This window comes from Cetorhinus maximus, chromosome 29, assembly GCF_964194155.1.
Source record: "Cetorhinus maximus chromosome 29, sCetMax3.hap1.1, whole genome shotgun sequence".
NCBI lineage: Eukaryota > Metazoa > Chordata > Chondrichthyes > Lamniformes > Cetorhinidae > Cetorhinus > Cetorhinus maximus.
Genome location: NC_135907.1, coordinates 15,306,137 through 15,330,301, shown reverse-complemented (window position 1 = coordinate 15,330,301; position 24,165 = coordinate 15,306,137). Strand labels below are relative to the sequence as shown.

Genomic DNA, 24,165 nt, shown 5'->3' with positions numbered 1-24,165 from the left:
GACCTAAATTTACACTTTATTTTTGGTCTTTTTAATCTTTGCTTTAAAGAAGTATATATATTTTTTGATACCAATGTGGCTTTTCTTTTTTAAAAAAACACAACATGGGAGATTCCAGGTAAGTTAAATGAAGACTTTTTTCAGGAAGCTGAGGAAATGGTTCCATTTATAACTTAATGGTCTTCCCCTGACGGACAATATTTCCCCACAGAGAGAGAGAGAGAGAGAGAGAGTAAAAGAAATTAAGAGGTGGCTCAGTCCATGTTGGGTTTTATCAAATAGCCGTTGAATGTGACATAAGTGTCAACATCATCACTATAGACGGCGTTCTCCCGCTCGCGCTTGTAAAGTCGAACCCAAACTTCATCGTTCTCTTGCAGCTCCAGCATGATGCTCTGGCTTTGCATGATGCTGCGATCGCTGGGCTGTGCGTAGCAGATGACCATGTCTTGGTCGTTCTTCATGATGTGAAGATAGGTCTCCTTAAAGTTCCACGTGTGGATGTTGAGGTTGAAGTAGTAAATTCCTGGGATGTAGCAGTAGAACTTGCCCTTGAACATGTTGAAGTGACCGTAGAGGTTCACAAAGGTCGTGTCAAAGACCAAGGTTTGGTAGTAGTCACTGCTGTGCAGTCCTTTCTTGCGGCCCACCGAGAAGGCGGAGTAGTGCTGCTTGTAGGAGTCCCCGGGGATGCCCTCTTGCCCCCGGTCTCCTTTAGATCCCATTGGGCCTTGTAATCCTACTGGGCCTTCCTTGCCAAGTTTTCCATGAGGCCCTCGTTCGCCCCTTTCACCTTTGTCCCCTGAAAGAAATAGAAGATAGTCAAAGATCCGGTTTATAACTGCCTATTCCAAGCACATTGGAGGTGGGGGCGGTGGTGGGGTGGGTTGAAAACTAATAGTAAATACACAAAAACTGTGTGTGCAACCTCAGAGCTAGTGAACCCAAGAAATAGGACCTGGAGTAGACCACTACGCTCTTCGGGCCTGCACCGCCAGTTAATAAAATCATGGCTGATCTTCATGAACCACGTTCTGGTTCATCCACCATTAGCAGAGGCAATCACAATAGACCTGGAAAGGTAGACAAGCAAAAACTCAAACCATTTGAGTCATTGCACATGGGGATTGTGGAAGAGTTGGACAGCAAGAACATAACAAAACATGGGCCAATCGTAAAGAAAAGACATAGATGAAGCGTTTGGAAGGATGATACATGCTAGTAGGAAGAATGAAGGGATGCAATATAAACTAAAGGGTACAATACTAAAGGGGGCGCAGGAACTGAGATACCTGGTAACCTGTATTTGAAGGGGGCAGGGCAGGTTGACAAAGTGGTCAAAAGGCATAAGGGGTCTTGAGCTTTGTAAACAGAGGCATAGGGCTCAATAATATGGCAGAGGGTGGGGGCAGATGGCACACCCCTTGCCGGAAACCATGTCAGAGTGGGGCCAACATGCTCCACACTGACCCCCCCCGCAGCCCTAAAGGACTGTGGGGCAAACTAACGAGGGCTGGGTGGGACTCCTGTCCCTCATTAGGAAGGAAGTTCCGCCCTCTGGAGCTGCGGGCCAATCGGTTCCGGATCGGTCCCAGGGGGAAGGCGTCAGTGGCGGCTGCCGGGGCTACAGGAGAAGAGGAAGGCCAGGGCCCATGGATCCCCGGAGCAGATAAGTCCGGGCTCTTGGGCCGGGAGGGTTTGGGTAGGTTAGGGAGAGGGGCGGGAGTGGGTTTTTAAGGGAGGGAGTGGGTAGGAAGGAAGGGTGGGGTATTGACGTAGGGGGAGAGAACTCTGCGATTGGCAAAGGGCAGCCCCCGAAGAATGACCCACCCCCTTCCTTCCCACCCATTAGACATTTGATTTTTTTTTGACTCAATAACAAGTCTAATTAACCCTTGATTATTCATTTAAATATGGCGGGTGGTCTGCCCCCTGTATTATGGGGGAAGAGCTGAGGGGTGGGCAGGAAGGTGGCAAGATGGGTGCTCACCCTATTTTATATGCCCACCGGGGGCACCTAAAATTCAGCCCATGGAGTACAGAAGCCAAGAAATTATGATGAGTTGAAGTAATTCACTGTGGATGTCGGAAAGCAGAAATAGAAACAGAAAGCGCTGGAACTATTTCAGCAGGTCTGGCAGCACCTGTTGGAGAGAGAAACAGAGTTAACGTTTCAAGTCGAATATGACTCTTCTTCAGAACTGAAAGTTATGACGAGCTGTTGTAAAACACTGGTTTGGTCCCAACTAGAGTGCTGTGCCCTGCTCTGGGCATTGCTGGGCATCGTTCTTTAGGAAGGATGTGAAGGCTTTACAGGGAACATGCAGAAAAGATTCACAGCACGTGTTCCAGGGATCAGAGACTTCAGTTATGCTGCTTGATTGGCGAAGTTGTTGGGTGGGGGGGTGGGGGGTTGTTCCCCTGAGAGAAGAGAGTGCTGAGAGGAGATTTGATAGCGATGTTCAAAATCACGAGGTATCCAGACAGAGTCGACAGAGATGAACTGTTCTCTTTGGCAGAGGGTCAAGGACCAGAGAACACAGGTTTAAGGTGGCCGGCAAAAGAAGCAAAGGTGACATGAGAATGCTTGTGAGCGTGGTGCAGGCAGGTTCAATTGTGGCTTTTAAAGGGGAATTGGATAAACGCCTGAAGGACGTTCCGGTCCTGCCAGTGCCGGGCACCGTCACCGGTGGGTTCGGAAAACTTCCAGGGCTTTGACTTTTAACAGCTCGACAAATTTTCCCGGCCTGCCCATGACACTGCCCGATGGGGTTGGAAAATCCCACCAAAAGATTTGCGTGGATACAGGGAAAGCACTGGGAAATGGGAATAGCTGAATTGCTGTTGCGGAGACCCAGCAAGGACTCGATGGGCTGAATGGCCCCCTTCTTTGCTGTAACCATTTTATGATTCGAGGACTCAATGGACTGGCGCAAGAAAGTATTTTAAAAGGTTCTTGGTATTCTTGTCCTTATCTCAAAAGGTGCTGAATATAAAGGAGTCGAGGTAAATCTGGAATATGAAGCTAGTCTCAGTAATGGTGACCGTGAAACCATTGCCGATTGCTGTAAAAACCCATCTGATTCACCACTGTCCTTTAGGGAAGGAAATCTGCCGTCCTTACGTGGTCTGGCCTACCTGTGACTCCAAACCCACAGCAATGTGGTTGACTCTTAACTGCCCTCTGAAGTGGCCTAGCAAGCCACTCAGTTAAAGGGCAATTAGGGATGGGCAACAAATGCTGGCCTTGCCAGCAAAGTCCACATCCCATAAAAGAAAAAAATAAAACAAAAATGTTATACATAAATCTCTGGTCAGGCCATCTGGAGTACTGCATTCAGCTCTCCTCTAGAAAGATATATTGACCTTGGAGGGGGTGCCGTGCAGATCCACCAGAATGGGCTTAAAGGGTTAAATTCCGAGGGCAGAAAGCACAGACTAGGCTTGTATTCCTTTGAGTAGGGAAGATTAAGGATTGATCTAGTTGAGATAATTAAGACAATTACAGGACTTGCTAGGATAGATAGATGTAGTATAAGGGTCTGGCACATAGAGGGTTAACATGGGGCTGAGTACAGTACCACCCACACAGTGATGTAAGAGAACACATGACCTACACCTAGGAATTAGCCTAGTGTTGGACAGAGCTGTGTGTACAAGCAAGCATGGAGACTAATCCTAGCTTGAACCCTTTACTGTATCTATGAACATAGTCCTTGCAGTTAATAAATACATACAGTTAACCCACAAAGACTTCAATAAGACCTACTGAATGTTGCCCAACACTGTGCAACAATAGAGTCTATTTCCCCTTGGTCAGAACCAAGGAGCATGACCTTAGAATTTGAGCTTGACATTCAGGGGTGATGCCAGGCATCACTTTTTAAAAATTCATTTATGGGGAGGTGGACGTCGTTGGCATGACCAGCATTTATTGCCCATCCCTCGTTGCCCTTCAAGGTGGTGGTGAGCTGCCTTTTTGACAACTGAGTTGCTCGGTAGGCCATTTCAGAAGGCAGTTAAAAGTCAACCAAGCATATTGGCACAAAGTATGGTGGAAATCTGGAACTCTCTCCCCGAAGAAGCTATGGAGGCTGCTGGGGAGGTGGTGGCAATTTCAAATTTCATCACTGAGACTGAGAGATTTTGTTTGGTAAGGTTCCTAAGGGTTATGGACCAAGGTGGGTAGATGGAGTTAAGAAAGAGATCAGCCATAATCTAATTGAATGGTGGGATAGGCTCAAGGGGCTGAATGGCCACCACCTGTCCTAATATTTGTAATTCTCTACTCTCCTTCAAATTGTAGCATGGGATCTTTCCTGTGAGGGCAGATAGGGGGGCCTTAGTTTTATGGCTCATTCAAAAGACAGCACCTCCAACAGTGCAGCTCACCCTCAGTCCTGGCACTGGAGTGCTACGCCTGGCACTGGAGTGCTACCCCTGGCACTGGAGTGCTACCCCTGGCACTGGAGTGCTACCCCTGGCTATGCACTCAAGTTCCTGGAGTGGGACTTGAGCCCACAGTCTTCTGACTCAGAGACAAGAGTACTACCCACTAAGCCGCAGCTGACAACGTAAGTTTAATGGTTTATTTAAACATCTGTAAAGGAAAAAGTCCCCATTATTTAAGACAGTTCAGGCACAGCAGGATCACGTTTCCAGCGAGGAGTGGTCTTTCCAGTGGGCACATCGTGCAGAACCCTGGCCTGACGCCAGCAGGATTCCCTCTGGGGCCCTCACTGCCAGCACCATGCCCAGGCGGGAGTGTGGGACCGTGAAATCGGCTGCCGTATAATCGCTGCCGTTTACATCAGCTTCTTCAGGCGTGTGTTAATAAGGACATAAGAGATAGGAGCAGGAGTAGGCCATTCGGCCCCCTCGAGCCTGTCCTGCCATTCGATCAAATCATGGCAGATCTGATGTGGCCTAACCTCTGCGTTATGGGTCGGGGGGGATGATGGTGGAGCGGTAATATCACTGGGGTCATAATGCAGAGGCCTAGGCTAATACTCAGAAGACACGGGTCTAAACCCCACCGTTTAGGCAGCTGGTGGAATTTAAATTCAATTCAATTCATAAATCTGAAATTGAGAGCTAGTCTCAGTAATGGTGACCATGACAACTATCATCGAATGTTATAAAAGCCCAACTGCTTCACTAATGCCCCTTTAGGGAAGGAAATCTGCCATCCTTACCTGGTCTGGACCACATGTGACTCCAGACCCACAGCAACAGTGGTTGACTCCTAACTGCCCTCTGAAAAGGCCGAGCAAGTCACTCAGCTCAAGGGCAATTAGGGATGGGCCACAAACGCTGACCTTGGCTGCGATGCCCCAATGCCTGTGAAAGAATAGAGAAAAGAAAATCTTTCCTGCCTGTCCCCTGTAACTCTTGAGTCTCTTGTCAATCAAGAATTTGCCTAACACAGCCTTGAATATACTCAATCACTCAGCTACTCGCTGGGGGAGAGAATTCCAAACACTAATGGCTCCCTGGAAGAAGAAATTCCTCCTCATCTCCATCTTAAATGGGAGACCCCCTAGTTCCGAAATTGGGGGAAACATCCTCTCAGCATCTACCCTGTTACCCCCCCACCCTCTCAGAATCTTACATGTTTCAATAAGATCACCCCTCATTCTTCTCAACTCCAATGTGTACAGGCCCAACCTGCTCAACCTCCCCTCATAAGGCTACCCCTTCACCCCAGGGATCAACCTAGTGAACCTTCTCTGAGCTGCCCCTCGATGCAAGGATATCCTTCCTTCACCAAACCTCTTTCTGAATCTTTGTTACCTAAATAACCCAGGGTGACAGGCTGCACCACAGAGCAGCATCTGACTAATTCCATCACAGATGCTTGTGACAGTACATGGAGATCATCACTGTCAGTTTATAATTTACAACAGGTCAGTATTTAACCGAGTTATGCTGTACATCCCAGTAAAACCTGTTGACTTTCCAAAGCTGTTATCCTGTAAAAAGCTCCATGCACACAGTGAGTTATGGTCCTACAAACCACAGTAATTTATCACCCAGCGTTGGCAAGTTAATATCTTCAACCCGACCCTGTCAACATTCTCGTAAAAATAATTATCTGTCTTTCAGATGAGACGTTAAACCGAGGCCCTGCCTTTGCTCTCTGAGGTGGAGGTAAAAGACCACACAGCACTATTCAGAAAAGGAACGGAGGCGTACTCCCAGGCATCCTGGTCAGCAGTTTGCCCTAAAAACAACATCACCCAAAAAAATAAACATATTATCCAGTCATTAGCACGTGGGGGTTGGAGCAGGTGAAGCTGGATAGAAAGCCAGCGATAGGTGGGGACGAAGGAGAGACTGACAATGATGTCTTGACCTAAAGGATAAAGGGAGTGTTAATGCTCTGGGGACTTGGATTTGAATCCCACTACGGCAGGTGGTGAAACCTGAATTCCATAAAGATCTGGAATTAAAAGTCTGATGATGACCACTGGACCATTGTCAATTGTTGTAAAAACCCATCTGGCTCACTAATGCCTTTTAGGGAAGGAAATCTACTGTCCTTACCTGGTCTGGCCTACTCCAGACCCACAGCAATGAGCAAGGACAATTAGGGATGGGCAATAATTGCTGGCCTAGCCAGTGATGCCCACATCCCATGAAAAATTAAAAAAAAAGTGATGTGGCATTCTGGATATACGTGTATATATGCGCATGACAATATAGTCCCTGAATCATTTTGGAACAATATAGCAGCAGCTGCAATTTTGAAATTAGAAATTAAGATGGAGTGGCTTCTATGCTCCTAGAGGGGGCAGGTTGAAATCGATCCTAGTGTTCCCTGATGTGAAGTTGTCCGATCTTTAATTTTGTGGAATGTCAATGTGCAACATGGAATCTTAGGGGCAACATAAAGACCTCTGGGTCAAAATGGATCACTGAAGAGAGTTGAGAGAAGAAACTTGCAACAGGGAGGGTCATGTACCCACAGCAAAGGAAGATGCTTTGAAGGTTACTTTCATCTTGAGAGTCTTGCCTAGATATCTTTATTTAAAATAAAGGATGGAAAATTGATGGGCTCTGTTACAAGGATGAAATCCTTCCCTATCTCACTTTCCTACCCTTTCCTATCTAAACTTACACAGCAAGAGGGAAATCTGCACCGTCAATTTGCACATTTACATTAATCCGTATGGATCTTATGCTGCAGGAAAGAATGGATTTTAATTGGTCTGATTTAGGATTTACCCACCAGTGCTAAGAGCAGCCCTTTCTAAACCTACAGGCTCTTAAAATCCAGCAGAAAATTAGTAAAGTGAAATTAAGACTGTGTTTCCGGGACTTTCATGGTAGGGTTCCCAGAGTTCAGGGGCTGGATGTATCTGCAGGGCTGAAGGTTGGTTGGATTAGTTAATTTAATGAAAGGAAAGGCTATTTAACATCTTTCATGTCCTCAGAATGCCCCAAAGCAGTTTACGATCAATTAAATACTTTTTGAAGTAAAGTCGCTGTATGAAACGCAGCAGCTAATCTGCCCACAAACCATAACGTGATCAGAACCAGATCATTTGCTTTAGTGATATTGGTTGAGGGATAAATATTGGGCAGGGAGAGTTCCCCTGCTCTTTTTCAAATAGTGCCATGGGGTCCTATCGCATCCACCTAAGAGGGCCTCAGTTTAATGTCACGTCTGAAAGACAACATCCCCAGCAGTGCAGCACTTCAAGCACTGCGCTGGAGTATCAGCCTAGGTTTTGTACTCAAGTCTCTGGAGCGAGACTCGAACCCACAACCTTCTGACTCAAAGGTGAGAGTGCGCATAACCAAGGAAATAATGTTAAATGGCATCAGTTAGTGATGAATTTTAGGGCTCCCATCAACACCGTGGGTAAGCTGCAGACTCCATTATGATATGTCAGCGCTATACCAGATCCATGGCTGACACGGTTTCATTTCTTCCATCGCTTAGTTTAAGATTCTGTTCCCCATCAATGACGCAAGTGTAAATTCAATTCAAATTATATTGGAAAATTGCCAGTGCAAAGCCTTGTCAGAAGTTGCTATTTAACTGACAGTGTGTATTATCTCAGACTGAGTAATGAGGAGAAAGCATTGCAGCAATATGGGGAAAGAGCAGGGGGAATGTGACTAACTGAATTGCTCTTTGAAAGAGCCATGTGTAATATCTTGCTTGTGCTGTGTTACAGTTCACTCAGGGAGTCTAAGTTGCTATGGCAACATGCATTTTTACATGCATGTCGTAGAACTGAGCTATGGATCGCGATGGTAGAGGCTCCAAATTTCTTTCTGTTGTAATATGCCTTTAAGAGAAGTCAGCATGACATCACTAGAAGGGAAATGTGTCATGTGACCCAGTCTTAGCTTCGCTTTTGCTTCGAGCAGAGAGCCCACACACACAGCTCTGATGTCTTCAAGCTTTATACCTGTGTACAACTGTTCTCATGTGCCTAGTCTCAATAAGTGAACCCACAAATCCCTTATGACCGATTGGTGCCGTGCGTCATTATAATAACATGACACTTTCCATCACATGGCTGACCAGGAATCTCTCCCGCTCTTACTGCCTGCCATTGGCGTGTGTTGGAAGGGCTTTTTTCCCCTTTATTCTTTCCTGCGATGTGGGTGTCGCTGGCAAGGCCAGCATTCGCTGCCCATCCCTAATTGCCCTTGAACTGAGTGGCATTGCAGAGGTCAGTTAAGGGTCAACCACATTGCTGTGTGCCTGGAGTCACATGTAGGCCAGCCCAGGTGAGGGTGGCAGATTTCCTTCCCTAAAGGGGAGGGCAAATAGCGAACCAGATGGGCTTTTTAAAACAACAATCATAGTTTCATGATCACCATCACTGAGACCATGCTTTATATTTCAGATCACTTAACTGAACAATTGCATTCCACCAGCGCCTGTGGATGGGATTTGAACCCACCTTCCCAGAGCATTAGCCTGGCCTCTAGATTATTAGCTCGATGACGTTACCACTATGCCAGCGTCTCTCCGTTTGGCCACGTTATGAACGCACCTTCCTTGGCCGTCAAGTCCTGTTGTGGGACTTGAACCTGGAGCTTCTGGCTCAGAGGCAGGGATGCTCCCCACAGCGTCGCAATGTCATGTGCTACACAGAGTATATTCACGCAAACGCCAGAAATTAAAAGCAACTTTTTTGCCATACGCAAAACAGAGAGAGAGATCTGAAAATTGACACCAATGCGCACAGCCACAAGCCAACGTTCTCTTTTACCTTTGAGAATGGTGATGTTGATATGCGGATGGATGTGTGGCATGGGGTATGGTGGGTAGTAATCGCCTTGCTGCGGACCTGATGCCGGGTTGGATGCTACAGTTGGATGCGAGGGGTATTCATGCGGATCGCAGCACCGGTTGCATTTGCCCTGAGTCGATGTTTTCTCCTCAGCCGGCTCGCTGGAGGGGGCTCCAGTTGTGAGTGTCAAACAAATGGAGAGAAGGACATGTCCCAGGAGTCTTCTAGTCACCATTACTAACTGCAAAAAGGCAAAGGGAAATGCGGCTTGTCGTAAAAACAGTAGCAGTGCTGATTGGCAAAACAATCCTTTCACATCTAGCTTCAAACTCAGCTCAGGGCATTTAGACAAAACCCCTCTCTCTTTTCATGGAATGTGGGCATTAATGGCATTTGTTACCCATCCCTAATTGCCCTTGAATTGAGGGCAGTTAAGAGTCAACCACGTTGTTGTGGGGTCTGGAGTCACGTGTACGCCAGACCAGGTAAGGATGGTAGATTTCCTTCCCTAAAGGGCATTAGCGAGCCAGATGAGTTTTTTTTTTTAACAACAATCAATGATAGATGTCATGGTTACCATTACTAATCACAGAATCATATGGTGCAAAAGAGGCCCTTCAGCCCATCGATTCTGCACCAACACGTGAGAAACACCTGACCTACCTACCTAACCCCATTTACCAGCACTTGGCCCATAGCCTTGAATGTTATGAGGTGCCAAGTGCTCATCCAGGTACTTTTTAAAGGATGTGAGGCAACCTGCCTCCACCACCCTCCCAGGCAGCGCATTCCAGGCCGTTACCACCCTCTGGGTAAAAAGTTTTCCCTCACATCCCCCTTGACCTCCTGCCCCTCACCTTGAACTTATGCCCCCTTGTGACTGACCCTTCAACTAAGGGGAACAGCTGCTCCCTATCCACCCTGTCCATTCCCCTCACCTCAATCGGGTCGCCCCTCAGTCTTCTCTGCTCCAACGAAAACAACCCAAGTCTATCCAACCTCTCTTCATAACTTAAATGTTTCATCCCAGGCAACATCCTGGTGAATCTCCTCTGCACCCCCTCCAGTGCAATCACATCCTTCCCATAATGTGGCGACCAGAACTGCACACAGTACTCCAGCTGTGGCCTCACCAAGGTTCTATACAACTCCAACACGATCTCTCTACTTTTGTAATCTATGCCTCGATTGATAAAGGCAAGTGTCCCATATGCCTTTTTCACCACCCTACTAACATGCCCCTCTGCCTTCAGAGATCGATGGACACACACGCCAAGGTCCCTTTGTTCCTCAGAACTTCCTAGTGCCATGCCGTTCATTGAATATTTCCTTGTCAAATTACTCCTTCCAAAGTGTATCACCTCACACTTGTCAGGGTTAAATTCCACCTGCCATTTATCTGCCCATTTGACCATCCCGTCTATATCTTCCTGTAGCCCAAGACACTCAACCTCACTGTTAACCACCCGGCCAATCTTTGTGTCATCCGCAAAATTGCTAATCCTACCCCTCACATAGTCATTTATGTCATTTATATAAATGACGAGTAATAGGGGACCCAGCACAGATCCCTGTGGTACACCACTGGACACTGGCTTCCAGTCACTAAAGCATCCTTCTGTCATCACCCCCTGTCTCCTACAACTAAGCCAATTTTGAATCCACCTTATCAAATTACCCTGTATCCCATGTGCATTTGCCTTCTTTATAAGTCTCCCATGTGGGACCTTGTCAAAGGCTTTGCTGAAATCCATATAAACTACATCAACTGCACTACCCTCATCTACACACCTGGTCACCTCCTCAAAAAATTCAATCAAATTTGTTAGGCATGACCTCCCTCTGACCAAGCCATGCTGACTATCCCTGATCAAGCCTTGCCTCTCCAAGTGGAGATAGATTCTCTCCTTCAGAATTTTTTCCAGTAGTTTCCCTACCACTGATGTGAGACTCACTAGTCTGTAGTTCCCCCTGGCTTATCTCTACAACCCTTCTTAAATAGCAGAACCACATTAGCTGTTCTCCAGTCCTCTGGCACCTTCCCCGTGGCCAGAGAGGAATTAAAAATTTGGGTCAGAGCCCCTGCAATCTCTTCCCTTGCCTCCCTCAGCAGTCTGGGACACAAATAATCCGGACCTGGAGATTTGTCCACTTTTAAGCCTGCCAACACCTCCAATACCTTGTCACTCCCTATATCAATTTGCTCAAGAACCTCGCAGTCTCTCTCCCCGAGTTCCATACCTTCATCCTCATTCCCTTGGGTGAAGACGGATGTGAAGTACTCGTTCAACACTCTACCGATGTGTCTGGCTCCACCCATAGATTGCCTCCTTGGTCCCTAATGGGCCCTACTCTTTCCCTGGCTATCCTCTTCCCATTGATATACTTATAGAATATCTTGGGGTTTTCCCTATTTTTACCAGCCAGAGCTTTCTCATATCCCTTCTTTGCTCTCCTAATCGCTTTCTTAAGCTCCACCCTGCACTTTCTGTACTCCACTAATGCCTCCGCTGACTTGCTCCCCTTGTATCTGCTAAAAGCCTCTCTTTTCCTTCTCATCGTATCCTGAATATCTCTGGTCATCCATGGTTCTCTGGGCTTGTTACTCCTTCCTATCACCCTAGAGGGAACATGTTGTGCCTGTACCCTCCCCATTTCTTTTTTGAACACCCCCCACTGTTCCTCTGTAGATTTCCCCACAAGTAGCTGTTCCCAGTCTACCTTGGCCAGATCCTGCCTTATTTTACTAAAATCCACTCTTCCCCCAATCCAAAACATTTTTTTGCAACTTGTCTATTTCTTTGTCCATAACAAGTTTAAATGGTAGCTTTATATTCCAGACTTATTAATCAAATTTAAATTCCTCCAATTACCATAGTGGGATTTGAACTTGTGGCCCCAGAGCAGTAACCTGTGCCACTAGATTACTAGTCCAGTGACATTAGCACTACGACACCATCTCCCCCATATTGGGAAACCTAAGAGATAAGGCTTTAGGTCCAGGACATCATCAAGATAGAAACAATAGCAAAGAATTAAAGAGAGAAAGAGTTATTGGGCTGTAATCATGGGGCAAATGTTAGTACTTAACCTACATGTCAGCCTTGGCTCAGTGGATAATGTGCTTGCCTGTTGAGTTAGAAGCTTTGTGGGTTCAATTTACACTCCAGAGACTAGGCTGATATTCCTTGTGCCGTACTGAGGGAGTGCTGCACTGTCCTTTAGTTGAGACAAAAAGCTGAGGTCCTGTCTGCCCTTTTTAAGGTGCACTATTTCAAAAAGGCGATGGAGTTCTTCCCAGGCTCCTGGTCCACATTCATCCCTCAACCAGTACCACTCAAGCAAATGATTGGGCCATTATTGCATTGCTGTTTTTTGGGACCTTTCCTACAAAGTTTGCACTGATTGGGCTGCTCGTTTCCCATGTTACAAACAGCAACTGCACCTCAAAAGCACCACAATTTAGGAAGGGTCCTTGAGAGGGTACAGAGGAAGATTTACCAGAATGGTTCTGGGGATGAGGGAATTTAGCTAAAGGTTAGGTTGGAGAAGCTGAGGTAATTCTTCGAAGTGAAAATAAGATTGAAGGGAGGTTGGATAGAGGTTTAGATAATGTTGACAAATCAGCCCATTGGCTGATGGTACAAGGACTAAGGGGGACACAGATTTAAGATTGTGAGCAAGAAATGCTGGGTAAATGTGAGAAAGAGCCTTTTTTACACAGCGAATGGTAATGACCTGTAACTCGCCGTCCACGAGGGTAGTGGGAGCAGAGGCGCTGACTGACTTCAGAAGGAGGCACTTGAGGGAAATAAACTTCCAGGGCTCCAGGGATAGAGCGGGGGAATGGGACTGATTGGATTGCTTGACAGAGCATCGACATGGACTCGATGGGCCGAATGGCCTTCTCCTGGGCTGTAGTGATTCTAGAACTTTCTTTCTCTCTCTCTCTCAGCAATTCCCAATGGGAAGTGTAGATTGGGAATTGGGATTGGAATCAGTGGCCGGACTACCTTGGCTTTCCCACCATGTCAGAATTAATGGAGAGAAAGTTGGGGATTTACAAGTCGGATGCTGGAATTTGGGCCTGAAATGGCCGATGTTTTTTTACCGTCATCCTAAGCTGTAAATCAGGAAAGTCAACTCATCAAAATGTACCGCCCACAGGAATGAGGTAAAGTTGGAAGAGAGGGGGAGACAAGCAGCGTAAATGCTTTTGCAGTCACCCCTGGATATCGGAACGTTCTTGTGGTAATCAGTGGTGGTGCCCAAGACAACCAGGGAAGATCCAGCACTCTAAGCAACCTGCAGAAGACAATTTTAACCTAGTTCTAGTGGGTCTACAATGTAAAGAATGAGAAGCAAATAATCTTTGTAGTTTAGGCTTTGAGAGGAGTGTGATGGGTTATAGTTCGCTCAGAGAACCTGGGTTGCTGTGGCACATGCACTTGGGCATGCCTGTTGTAGTCTGGAGCTATGGATCCAACATCCTTTCCATCACATGGCTGACCACGAATCTCTCTTACTGCCTGTCATTGGCGTGTGTTGGAAGAATTGGCAGGTTAATACTCAACCTGTTTGGCTGCATTATGAACACACCTTCCTTGGCCATCAAGTCCTGGGCTGGGACTTGAACCCAGAGCTTCTAGTGCATAGGTAGGGATACTACCCTGTGCACCACAAGATCTCCATGTGATGTATAGTAGAAGGGACTAAACACCATGAAGAGATGTAGCCTTACTTGCTGAAACAAAAAAAAAACTGAACATGAAAATGGGTAATAACAAAGTGTTTGAGAACCATCGAACACTAAAGGAAAACTGTTAATTTACCAGAGCCTCTAGACACCAGACGCATTATTAACACTAAAGACTATGGCGCAATTGTCTCATGTCGCTCAGGATGCATAGTGCCAACGTCCCCAACCTTACTGACAAAATAAGCAATTTTTGCTTTCATCTGCACCAGTTTAGTGAGCTAGTAATTACCACAAGAGCTAGTCATTAGCACAAGAACTAGTCAAGAAAGATGTTGACATGGGATTTATTGCTTTGTGGTGGCGTCATGTGAATATCTGAGGCCACCAGTGATTGGAAACATACCAAGTGTGAGACTGCTAGGAGTCAAATCTATACTTTCCTCAACCTGTTTGGCTGCATTATGAACAAGCCTTCCTTGGCCATCAAGTCCTGGGCTGGGACCACCTAGGATTAGAATGATAAGTGCTGACTCTCAATAATTTTTTTTAAGGGACAGGTACAATAAAGGATAGAATAGTTTGAACTGTCCGAATCTCTGATAATCCCACAGTGGCCCGACTGCACTTAAGATTTCAAACTCCGTTAGCGCTCACCTCAAGATATTGCTGTAAAAAGAGACATGCTGTCAAAGCTTTTTGTCTTGCACTCATCAGGACAGATAGAAGAACGCCAAATTTCAAAGGGAGCAACAATTTGTACTACCTGAGAAAAGGGTGCTGATTGTTTGGCTAGTAGACTCTGATTGGTTGAGGCATTGCCATGGAGAATGCACAAAGGAACTATTTTCCCCCATGTTTTTGTTTAATTCAAAATTTTCATAATGCCTGGACATGTTCCTCTTGCCTGCAGAAGACAGGTCCTTGCTTATGAATATATGTAGCTTCTAGCAAGCATAAGTGAGCCACATTGTGAGACCGAGTGATAATCTTGGTTGTTAGTGTAAATCTTAGCACACTCATGATTGTTCAAAGTGCTGTCCAATTGTGGAACCAAGATTAGACATTATGTTCTGAGTTTTGCAAGCATGGACTGGCTGAGTACAGTCAGTACTCTGCCTGTTGCGAACAACCATTTGGATGTACGGTCTATATAACTAGCATCGTACCAGCACTGAAATTCATATACCATTCATCTCAAGACGTTTACAATGGGTTGCAGCATGTTGCAGCGTCAGCTGTGGTTTTGTGTATAGCATGCTTGCCTCTAAGTCAGTGGATTGTGGGTTCAAACCCCTCTGCAGAGATCTGAGTACAAAATCCAGGTTAACACATCAGTGCAGCTCTGTTGGAGGTTCCATCTTTCAGGAGAGATGTTAAACTGAGGCCCTGTCTACTTTCTCAGACAGGCATAGACACCCCATTTTGATCAGGGAAGTCCTCCCCGGTGTCCTGAGTCAATCTGTATCCCTCAACTCACCCCACGAACATAAATTATCTGGCCATGATCTTTGTGGGAGCTTGCTGTGCACAAACCACATTCCCTATATCACAATAGGGACTGCACTCTGAAAAGTATTTCATTGGCTGTAAAGTGCCTTGTGATGCCTCAAGGTTATGAAAGGTGCTATATAAATGCAAGCATTTCTTTCCAGTTTGAGAATGATCAACTCCAATTCATTAGATTCTAGTAACATTATTATTTATATTATTAGTTAACAAAGGCATTAAACAAAGCAAGGTGGAGAATATAGACTTCAGAAGTAATAGCGTATAGATGGAAGATGCATCTGCCTGACTGGTACATAAATAAAGGCAAATATCCGGAGACGGAGCAATCCTTTCAGCTACCCTCACCACGCTAATATATTCCCTTCCCTATTTTGTACACTGAGATTCAAAAATCACTTGTAAAAACTTGGAACCATTAATAGAGCAAACAGCAGCAACAACAACTTATACTTTTACAGTGCCTTTAATGTAATAAAACTCCCAAGGCACGTCACAGGAGCATCTTAAAACAAAATATAACACCTGTCTTGTGTGTTATAATGATGTAAAGGCACCAATCACTCATAAGGGATTGTGTAAATACACGTCGTGGGTTGATTCTAGGCACATGTGAACAGATATATTGACAGTAAACTTGAAGACACATCAGCAGCAGAGCTGTCTATGTGTGCTCCGTTGAAAGCAAAAGTGAAACTAAAGCTGGATTGCATGGCACACTTCCTTTGTAGTGATGTCACACTGCAATCTATTAAAGGCATGTTACAACATTCCCACTTTCTTTGTAAAGAATTCCCCCCCACCCCTTCCAAAGAAGTATAACTATTTACAACACATGTTCACGTTTATAGGATACTAGGTCAGATGGTCGAAAGGTTGGTAAGAGAGGTACATTTTAAAGGAGAAAAGCACGATAGTGAAGTGAAGAGGCCCAGGGAGGAAAGGGCCTCCCTGAGGAGAAGCGTAAGGACCCAGGTAGCTGAAGACCTGGCCACAACTAGCGGAGCTATTAAAATCGGGGGGTGCTCAAGAGACCAGAATTAGATGAGCGCAGAGATATTGAAGGGCGATAGAGGTGGAGGAGATAAGAGAAGAAGAGCACCCTAGCGCTTAATCACGCTGCAAGCAATGGCTTTTGGTATGGCGCGGAAGTTACACATATGTGAGCAAATATTGTGACCATAACCATCTGGTATGTCCAGATCCAGCAAAAGGGCAAAAAAACCCACATGGTTGTTAGTACAACATCTGTGTATTAATGATGGATGATCCAACACTGGAGGAGCTCCATGAGCAAGAATACTGGTGGGTCACGTGTCAGGAATGATGGAGGACTAGCACTTGTAGATACCAGCAGCAGCAATTAGTAGCTTTTTTGAGGAAAGGGATAAAGATGTGATGACTAGTGAAATTATTGTTGCATATGTTTTTGAAGTCTGATAGAACCAACTTCAACCCATTTTCAGTATTTAACACCCAGGCTGTCTCTTTTCAATCTAGGCTCCCAGTGGGTGCGTTTTTTCCTTAACTTTGAATTTAGTGATTTGGCATGATGCGATGAATCCAGCCGTTGGCTGGTGGGATTTATAAACGAGGTTACAGTTGTGCTACTTCGACATCTGTAGACCTGAAGGTGTCAGGTTGACCGAGAGCGCTGGAACAGCCTGAGGCCTGGGTTTCTCTTGTTTTGAGGTACTACATCCTCTCATATCATTAGCTGGATGCAAGCAAAACAAGTCTGTCTCCCATCATCCGACTTAATTGTCTGCCCAAAATCACTTCCATCTGATGCCATTATATTTGTGGAGATCAAAGGAGCAAAGAACTCATAAATAGGAAGATGCTTAGAAATTGAATAGAATTCCTGCTGAGCCTTGAAATAGCGAATACTCTTTGAATCCAAAAGTTAGCTTGTTCGACGGGCCACTTATGATTTAAACTGGCAAAATAATTTTTTCCCAAAGTTTTGTTAAAGACAAAAAGGACTTGCATTTATACATCACCTTATCATATCATCGGGACATTCCGGGGCACTTTATTAGTTGAATACACAAATAGTTCCCTGGCCGGCTTCCCATTCACCATCTTCGACTTCAACTTGTTCAAAACTCGCGCAAAGTATCCCTCACCCCCCCCGCACTCATTGATCTACTTCGGCCCCTGGCTGTCCAATGTCGCCAATTTAGCATTCTGCTCCTTGTGTTTAAATCCCTTCATCCCCTCACCCTCTCCCTATCTCTGAAACTTCCTGCATGCCTACAAAACTCTCGTCTAGTCTCCATTCCTCTCTAATTCTGCCATCTTGTGAATTCCTCCCCTTCCTTTCACTCGACCAATGCCAGCTGTATATTGAATCACTAGGCTCCATCCTCTAAAAATTGCCTCCCTAAACCCCTCCATTTTCTCCTCCCTCCTTTAAATCCTTCTAAAAACCACCTCCCTGTTAAACTTTTGTTCACTCTTTCTGATATATTCTCCTTTGGCTCAGCACCCATATTTTTTGATTATCCGTCTGTAAAATGCCTTGGGATTTTTTTTTATAGTAATATAAGAATTTGTTAGACAATTAAAAATTCAAGGCCTACCTCTAGCTCACCTTCTACCATCCTGGTAGGCACAAGATGGAGTTAGATATTACTGAAAAGAGAGACATGTGGCTGAAGCTTTTTGTCTTGCACTCATCAGGACAGATGCAAGAATGCCAGATTTCAAACGATCATAATTATTACGACAGGAGAAAAGGGTGCCGATTGGTTGGGAAGTCAACACTGATTGGCTGAGGTGTTATCATGTAGAAAACAACAGGGAACTATAGAATCCCCAAGCTCTGGGGTAATTCAAAGAAGTCACAAGGCTTGAACATGTTCCTTTTGTTTGTAGAGAACGAGTCCCTGCATATGAATGTATGTTGCTTCTAGCAAGTGTAACTCTTTCGAGTACATTCACATTTCTTGGTTTCTGGGAGTGGGACATGAACCCACAACCTTCTGATTCAAAGGTGAGGGTGCTATGAACTGAGCCACAGCTGACACCTCTTCTAGCAAGTGTAAATGAGCCATGTTTTGACCTCAACTAATTAATCTTAAATTGGTTGTTAGTGTAGCTATTAACGCACTCAGGATTGTTCCACAAGTGCTGTCCAATTGCAGAATCACATCAAACAGTAGACATTTTGTTTTGGGTTTTGGAGTTGTTGACTAATCACAGTGATCAATCTTTATTGATTAGTCTAACAATGTGAGGGCTTGCTCAGATTGCCCCCGTTAGGAATGGTGAAAGAAGCCGTTTCATCAGCCAAGCTGGGATCAGCGGTAGAACGTAAACTGCATCAAACTCACAGTTACTTAGAAGGTCCACGTCAGGAAAAATGATGATAGGGGGAACTGAAGAATTTGAACCTGGTGGAACTATGACAATGATGAAGATTCTGAAGAAGAGGATGAGAATAATGAAGACCCATCTACACAATAGTCTATCGAGCAAAGGAAAAGCCCCAAAGTTCTGCTGACTAACATTTTCTCCACCCACCCCACCCCCAGCCCCCGCACCAGTTGCGATGCAGCCACCTGGTTATGATGGAAGGGGGGGATGACGTGGATCTGAGAGTCTTCAGCCCTTACTTGCGATAACATCAGAGAAGCATCTCCCCTTTATTTGGAGAAATCAATTAGGCAGCTTCATTCAAATCCAGGGTTGATTATCTTCCTTTGATGACTTATTGGGTACACGTGTCATTCTGCGTGACATTGCAGGCCAGAATATCACCCTGGTAGGTGCTGAGGTAACTGATCTTCACTAGGCTGACTCCTGGGATGGAGAGGTTGTCTTATGATGAAAGTCCGAGCAAGTCGGGCCTATACTCATTGGAGTTTTGAAGAATGAGAGGTGATCTAATCGGAACATATAAGATTCTGAGGAAACTTGACAGAGTAGATGCTGAGAGGATATTTTTCCCTTGTGGGGGAATCTAGAACAGTTTAAAGATAAGGGATCTCCAATTTAAGATGGAGATGAGGAGGAATTTCTTCTCTCAGAAAGTTGTTAGTCTGTGGAACTCTCTTCCACAGAGAGTAATGGAGGCTGGGCCATTGAATATACCCAAGGCTGAATTAAGACAGACTTTTGATTGACAAGGAAGTCAAGGCTTATGGGGAACAGGCAGGAAAGTGGAGTTGAAGCCACAATCAGACCAGCCATTATCTTATTGAATGGCGGAGCAAGCTTGAGGGGCCGAATGGCCTTCTCCTGCTCCAATTTCCGTATGATCTTATTTATTATGAGGCAGGATGTTCCCATTGCCGCAATTCCCTTAATTAAGTAGGCAGAAATATATAGAAAGATCCCGAGGCAATCGACAAAGTAAACTGTAGAATTCTAGCATGCAACCAGGATAATTGCAATCCTGGATCATGTAACCTGGTGTAGGGAGTGCTGTGGCATAAATTGATTCGGGTCCATCTCTGGGCACAAACACTGCACGCGCCAGAAGAGTTTGGGCTGAAGACCACCCAAATTTAGTCCTCGGGCCTTGTCTTAATATTTTGTCAGCGCTGCGTGGACGAACCTGCCCATGTCGAGGGAACCGATTTCGGGCTCCCTCCCACTCCGGTAATGAGGGCTGAGTGCTGGCGAAGTTCTGGAAGGAAAGCAGGAGGGGGGAAGGATTGCAAGACTGCAGTGACCCTCCGGAGTTGTGTGGGACCGGGAGCAACAGTCCTGCTCTACCTGACCACCGCACCCCCCCGCCGCCCATCAAACTCAAAAAGAAAACTCTTAACCAGCATCCAAGTCAGCAAAAGCTGAGGGGAGTCACCCGGTGCATGATACTATCAAGGCAGCACAACTTGTGAGGTCCTAAACCAGGCATTAGATCACAGGATGGTTACAGCACAGGAGGAGGCCGTTCAGCCCATCGTATCTGTGCCAGCTGTCCGAATGAGCAATGCACCTAGTGCCACTCCCTTGCCTTCTCCCCTTGGCCCTGCACATTCTTCCTTTTCAGATAATAATCTAATTCCCCTCTGAATTCCTCGATTGAACCTGCCCCCACCACACTCTCAGGCAGCGCATTCCAGATCCTAACCACTCCCTGTGTGGAAAAGTTTCTCCTCACGTCTCCATTGCTTCTTTTGCCAATTATCTTAAACCTGTGCCCTCTTGTTCTCAATCCTTCCACCAATGGGAACAGTTTCTCCCTTATCTGCTCTGCCCTCATGATTTTGTACGTCTCTATCAAATCTCCTCTCAACCTTCTCTTCTCCAAGAAAAACAGTCCCAACTTCTCCAATCAATCCACGTAACTGAAGTTCCTCATCCCTGGAACCATTCTCGTGAATCTTTTCTGCACTCCCACCAATGCCTTCACATCTTTCCCAAACCGTGGCACCCGGAGCTGGACATAATGCTTGAGTTGAGGCCGTTAGATCCTTCGTGAGCATTGTCAAGCGGCGCCAGCTTTGGCCCACCCCAGGTGCTTGAAAAATGACCCAATCCAAAATCGGGTCAGAGGTCTTTCGGGTATCCAAGGGGCTTAGGTCACTGATCCCCAAAATTGGTCTAATTTCTACCACACCGGGAATCTAATTTCTATCTCAATGACCCCTGATGGTGAAAAATTGTTGAAAATGGCAATTGAAGAGGCTAAAATATATCAACAGGTAACCAGGGGCCTAAGGACAAACCAGTCCTTTGCCAATTTAATTAAACCAAAACTGGAGGCTGAATTATTTCCCGATTTACCCCTGAGAGTTCTGAAAGATTGAAAACAGCAACGTTTTCCTCATTTTATATTCGCCACCTCCCCCACTCTCCACCACCACCAGTTCTCCTCCCCTCCTCTCCCGAAGGTGCCGACTCAGGCTGGGACGCTGCTCCGTGGGTTATCAGACCACTGGCAGCTACTTTCCAATTGGTCATTGCTCTGCCAAGATGGAGGGGGTCAGGTGTCCAATGACAGGAGCATTAGGGCGGGGCACGTTGGGGCAGGGGGTCATGCAATGGAACCTCCCGATGTATGTCCAACCAGAATTGAGAACTGTAGGTGGCGCATCTACCCGTTAAATTTTCAACATTGAAGGACAAATATCACCTTCGAACTATCTGGAAAAGAGTGGCTCCTTCCTATGTATCCTGGGTCTAAAAACTTTGGCCTCACTGAGGTTTGGTCAGGCCATGGACCTCCATTTTCCTTCCATTCCTCAGCTCAGTGTCAGTCGACTGGTGCTTTCCCTTTAAGCTTGATCCCAAATTGACCTCGGCTGAACCTAGGTACCTCGAGGTTCGTTTCTGGGGGTGGGATGGGACCCTTTGGTCTAGGGATGGGCGCTCACGCTAAGTTAGAGAAGGGGAGTTGCACATGTGAAAGTTTGAAAAGTCCCTGTTGGTTTCTGGACCAGTTGTCTGAAGTGCCAGTCCAGAACCTCCAACAGTTCCCGTGGGACATCTTCCCTGGTTCCGTTTTCCAGGGCTGCATTGAATCCCCCAGAAAATTATTGGAGGCCGTTGAGAAAAATGAGAGGCAATCTCATCGAAATGTACCAGATCCCGAAGGGGACTGATAGGGTAAACCCTCAGGGGTTGTCGGGGGATCGAGAACATGGGGGCACAGCCTCAGGCTGGTCACTTAGGACTGAGATGAGGAGAAATGACTTCACTCAAAGGGTTGCGAGTCTTTGGAATTCTGTATCCCAGAGGGTTGTGGATGCTCCATTGTTGGATATACTTAAAGCTGGGATACATAGACTTTTGGCCTCTCGGGCAATCAAGGGATTTGGGAAGTGGGCGGGAAAGTGGGGTTGAAGCCCAAGATCAGCCATGATCGTATTGAATGGCAGAACAGGTTCAATGGGCCGAATGATCTACTCCTGCTCCTAGATCCTGTGCTTGCACAGCATAAAATGTTCCCACCTGTAGTCCAGGATGTCCTGGGAAAATGGGCATCGAGTTTGAAAGACATGGACTCCCAGGATTGCTGTTTTCCTCCCCTTTACCTTTACCCAACACTCTGGACGCTGGCTGCGACAGTGGGGTTGAGGGGATTTGGGGAGAGGAAGATCAGCCCATCACTCGCTATGCTTCCTGACCCTTACCGTTACCGTGGCAATGGTGCTGGGAGACACAGGAATGTTAGGCCAGGCCTGAGAAATTTAGAACCATAGAACCATAGAACACTACAGCACAGAAAAACAGGCCATTCGGCCCTTCTAGTCTGTGCCGAAATATTATTCCGCTAGTCCCACTGACCTGCACCCAGTCCATAACCCTCCAGACCTCTCCCATCCATGTATCTATCCAATTTATTCTTAAAATTTGTGTTAGTCCGGCCGCTACCTGCAAACCTAGCACGGACCACTCCGAGCGAAAGGGTAAATAAATTAGTTTGTGCACTCATGAGGAATGCGATACAGGAAGATCCCAAAATTTTCTGTCGACTCATTTGAAAATCATGCTTTTAGACCAGTGTGAGGTCCTGTTATGCTGATTGGGAATTGTCAGGCAATGCTGGGTGCTGGCGAGTGGAAAATAACCCCGCTTACATTCCGTAAAACCCCGTCATCTATCTCTACGCCGTTATGTGCTGTGTACATACCGCGGAAAGTCATTAAAACAGAGGATCGCTGTTTATTGCGCGTTGCCGTTGCCAAGTTCCACCCAGGTTTCCTCCCTCCCCACCCCAACGCCCTCAGCCCTCCACCTCCGAAGCTCCTGCCCCTCGATCGGGGAGGGAGATGGGCTGAGTGACGGCCGGCACCTGCCAGGCCGCAGAACCACTCGGTCCTGAGCCAACCACGTGTTGCAAGACGGGCTGCGCGGATCAGCCGCAGAGCAGACGACACGAGACAAGACATAAGTAAACGAGCACACTCACCGGCCAAGGCTCCCCCGGAGTGAATCCCCTTCAAACACCAGCGAGAAAAGTCAATTTAAAAAAAATAAAGTCGGATTACTTCTCTCGTATTCTTTATCTTCACCCTCGAGATTTATTATTTTTTTTGATAAGAAAAGAATAAATGCTTAGTTCTTTCGCTTGGCTCTTTGTCCTCAGTTGCTCAAGTTGTTATATTCAGTCTGAAGATAGTTGAAACACAAAGAAATACTTCATGAATTTGCAAGCATTTACTTATGTGTAGTTTGGCAGCTGTTTGCAGATCCCTATCTGCGGTGAGATATTTGGATGCCTTTTCTTCCCTCCCTCTCTCTCTCTCTCTCTCTCTTTCTTTCTTTCTTTATTTATTTCAGCCTCTCCCTCACACTTTCTCCCCCTTCTGCCTCTGTCCCTCGCCCCTCTATTCCTAGGTCTCCTGACTGGAAGTCTTTGCAAGCAAAGGGAATCTGTTCTGGTTTAGCTGTGCAGAGAGGCAGGGAGTAAAAAAAAAAACCCTGCGACTCAGCTGAAAATAGCAAGCTTGTTCTGTCTAATTGGTTTTATATTTTTTTTGGCTAAGTGAGTTTCTTTGACCTGAGGGGGGGGAGGAGGGAATAACAGAGTCCGTTGTTTATGGGCCACATTATGAGCCTTTTTGGAGAGGGAAAATGATCAAATCTTTAAGCTCAAAGTAAACTTATTCCAGCTGTATTTTATCCCAACTAGATGAAAACCAGCTGTGTATGTGTGTTTGTGTGTGTGTGTGTTTGTGTGAGTTTGCGTTTGTGTGAGTTTGCGTGTGTGTGTGTGTTTGCGCGTGTGTGTGTGTGTTTGCGTGT

At 46.0% G+C, this 24,165-nt stretch overlaps 1 protein-coding gene across 1 annotated transcript; it reads right to left on the bottom strand.

Moving 5' to 3' along the window:
* On the bottom strand, positions 1-23,854 carry LOC144669287 (complement C1q tumor necrosis factor-related protein 1-like). The gene is made up of 3 exons (XM_078531627.1): positions 23,330-23,854; positions 9,237-9,498; positions 1-802 (listed from the first exon to the last, which is right to left on the bottom strand). Exons 2-3 carry the CDS (start codon positions 9,490-9,492, stop codon positions 255-257), a joined length of 804 nt encoding a protein of 267 aa, XP_078387753.1. The 5' UTR covers positions 9,493-9,498; positions 23,330-23,854; the 3' UTR covers positions 1-254.
* Between the last annotated feature and the right edge of the window lie 311 nt (positions 23,855-24,165).

Bases quoted from the DNA above. Each gene is read 5' to 3' on its own strand.
- LOC144669287 (XM_078531627.1), bottom strand. From the start codon at position 9,492: ATGGTGACTAGAAGACTCCTGGGACATGTCCTTCTCTCCATTTGTTTG. The intron at 803-9,236 runs GTAAAAGAGAAC...TATTTCTTTCAG, and splicing joins CAACATCACCATTCTCAAAG to GGGACAAAGGTGAAAGGGGC.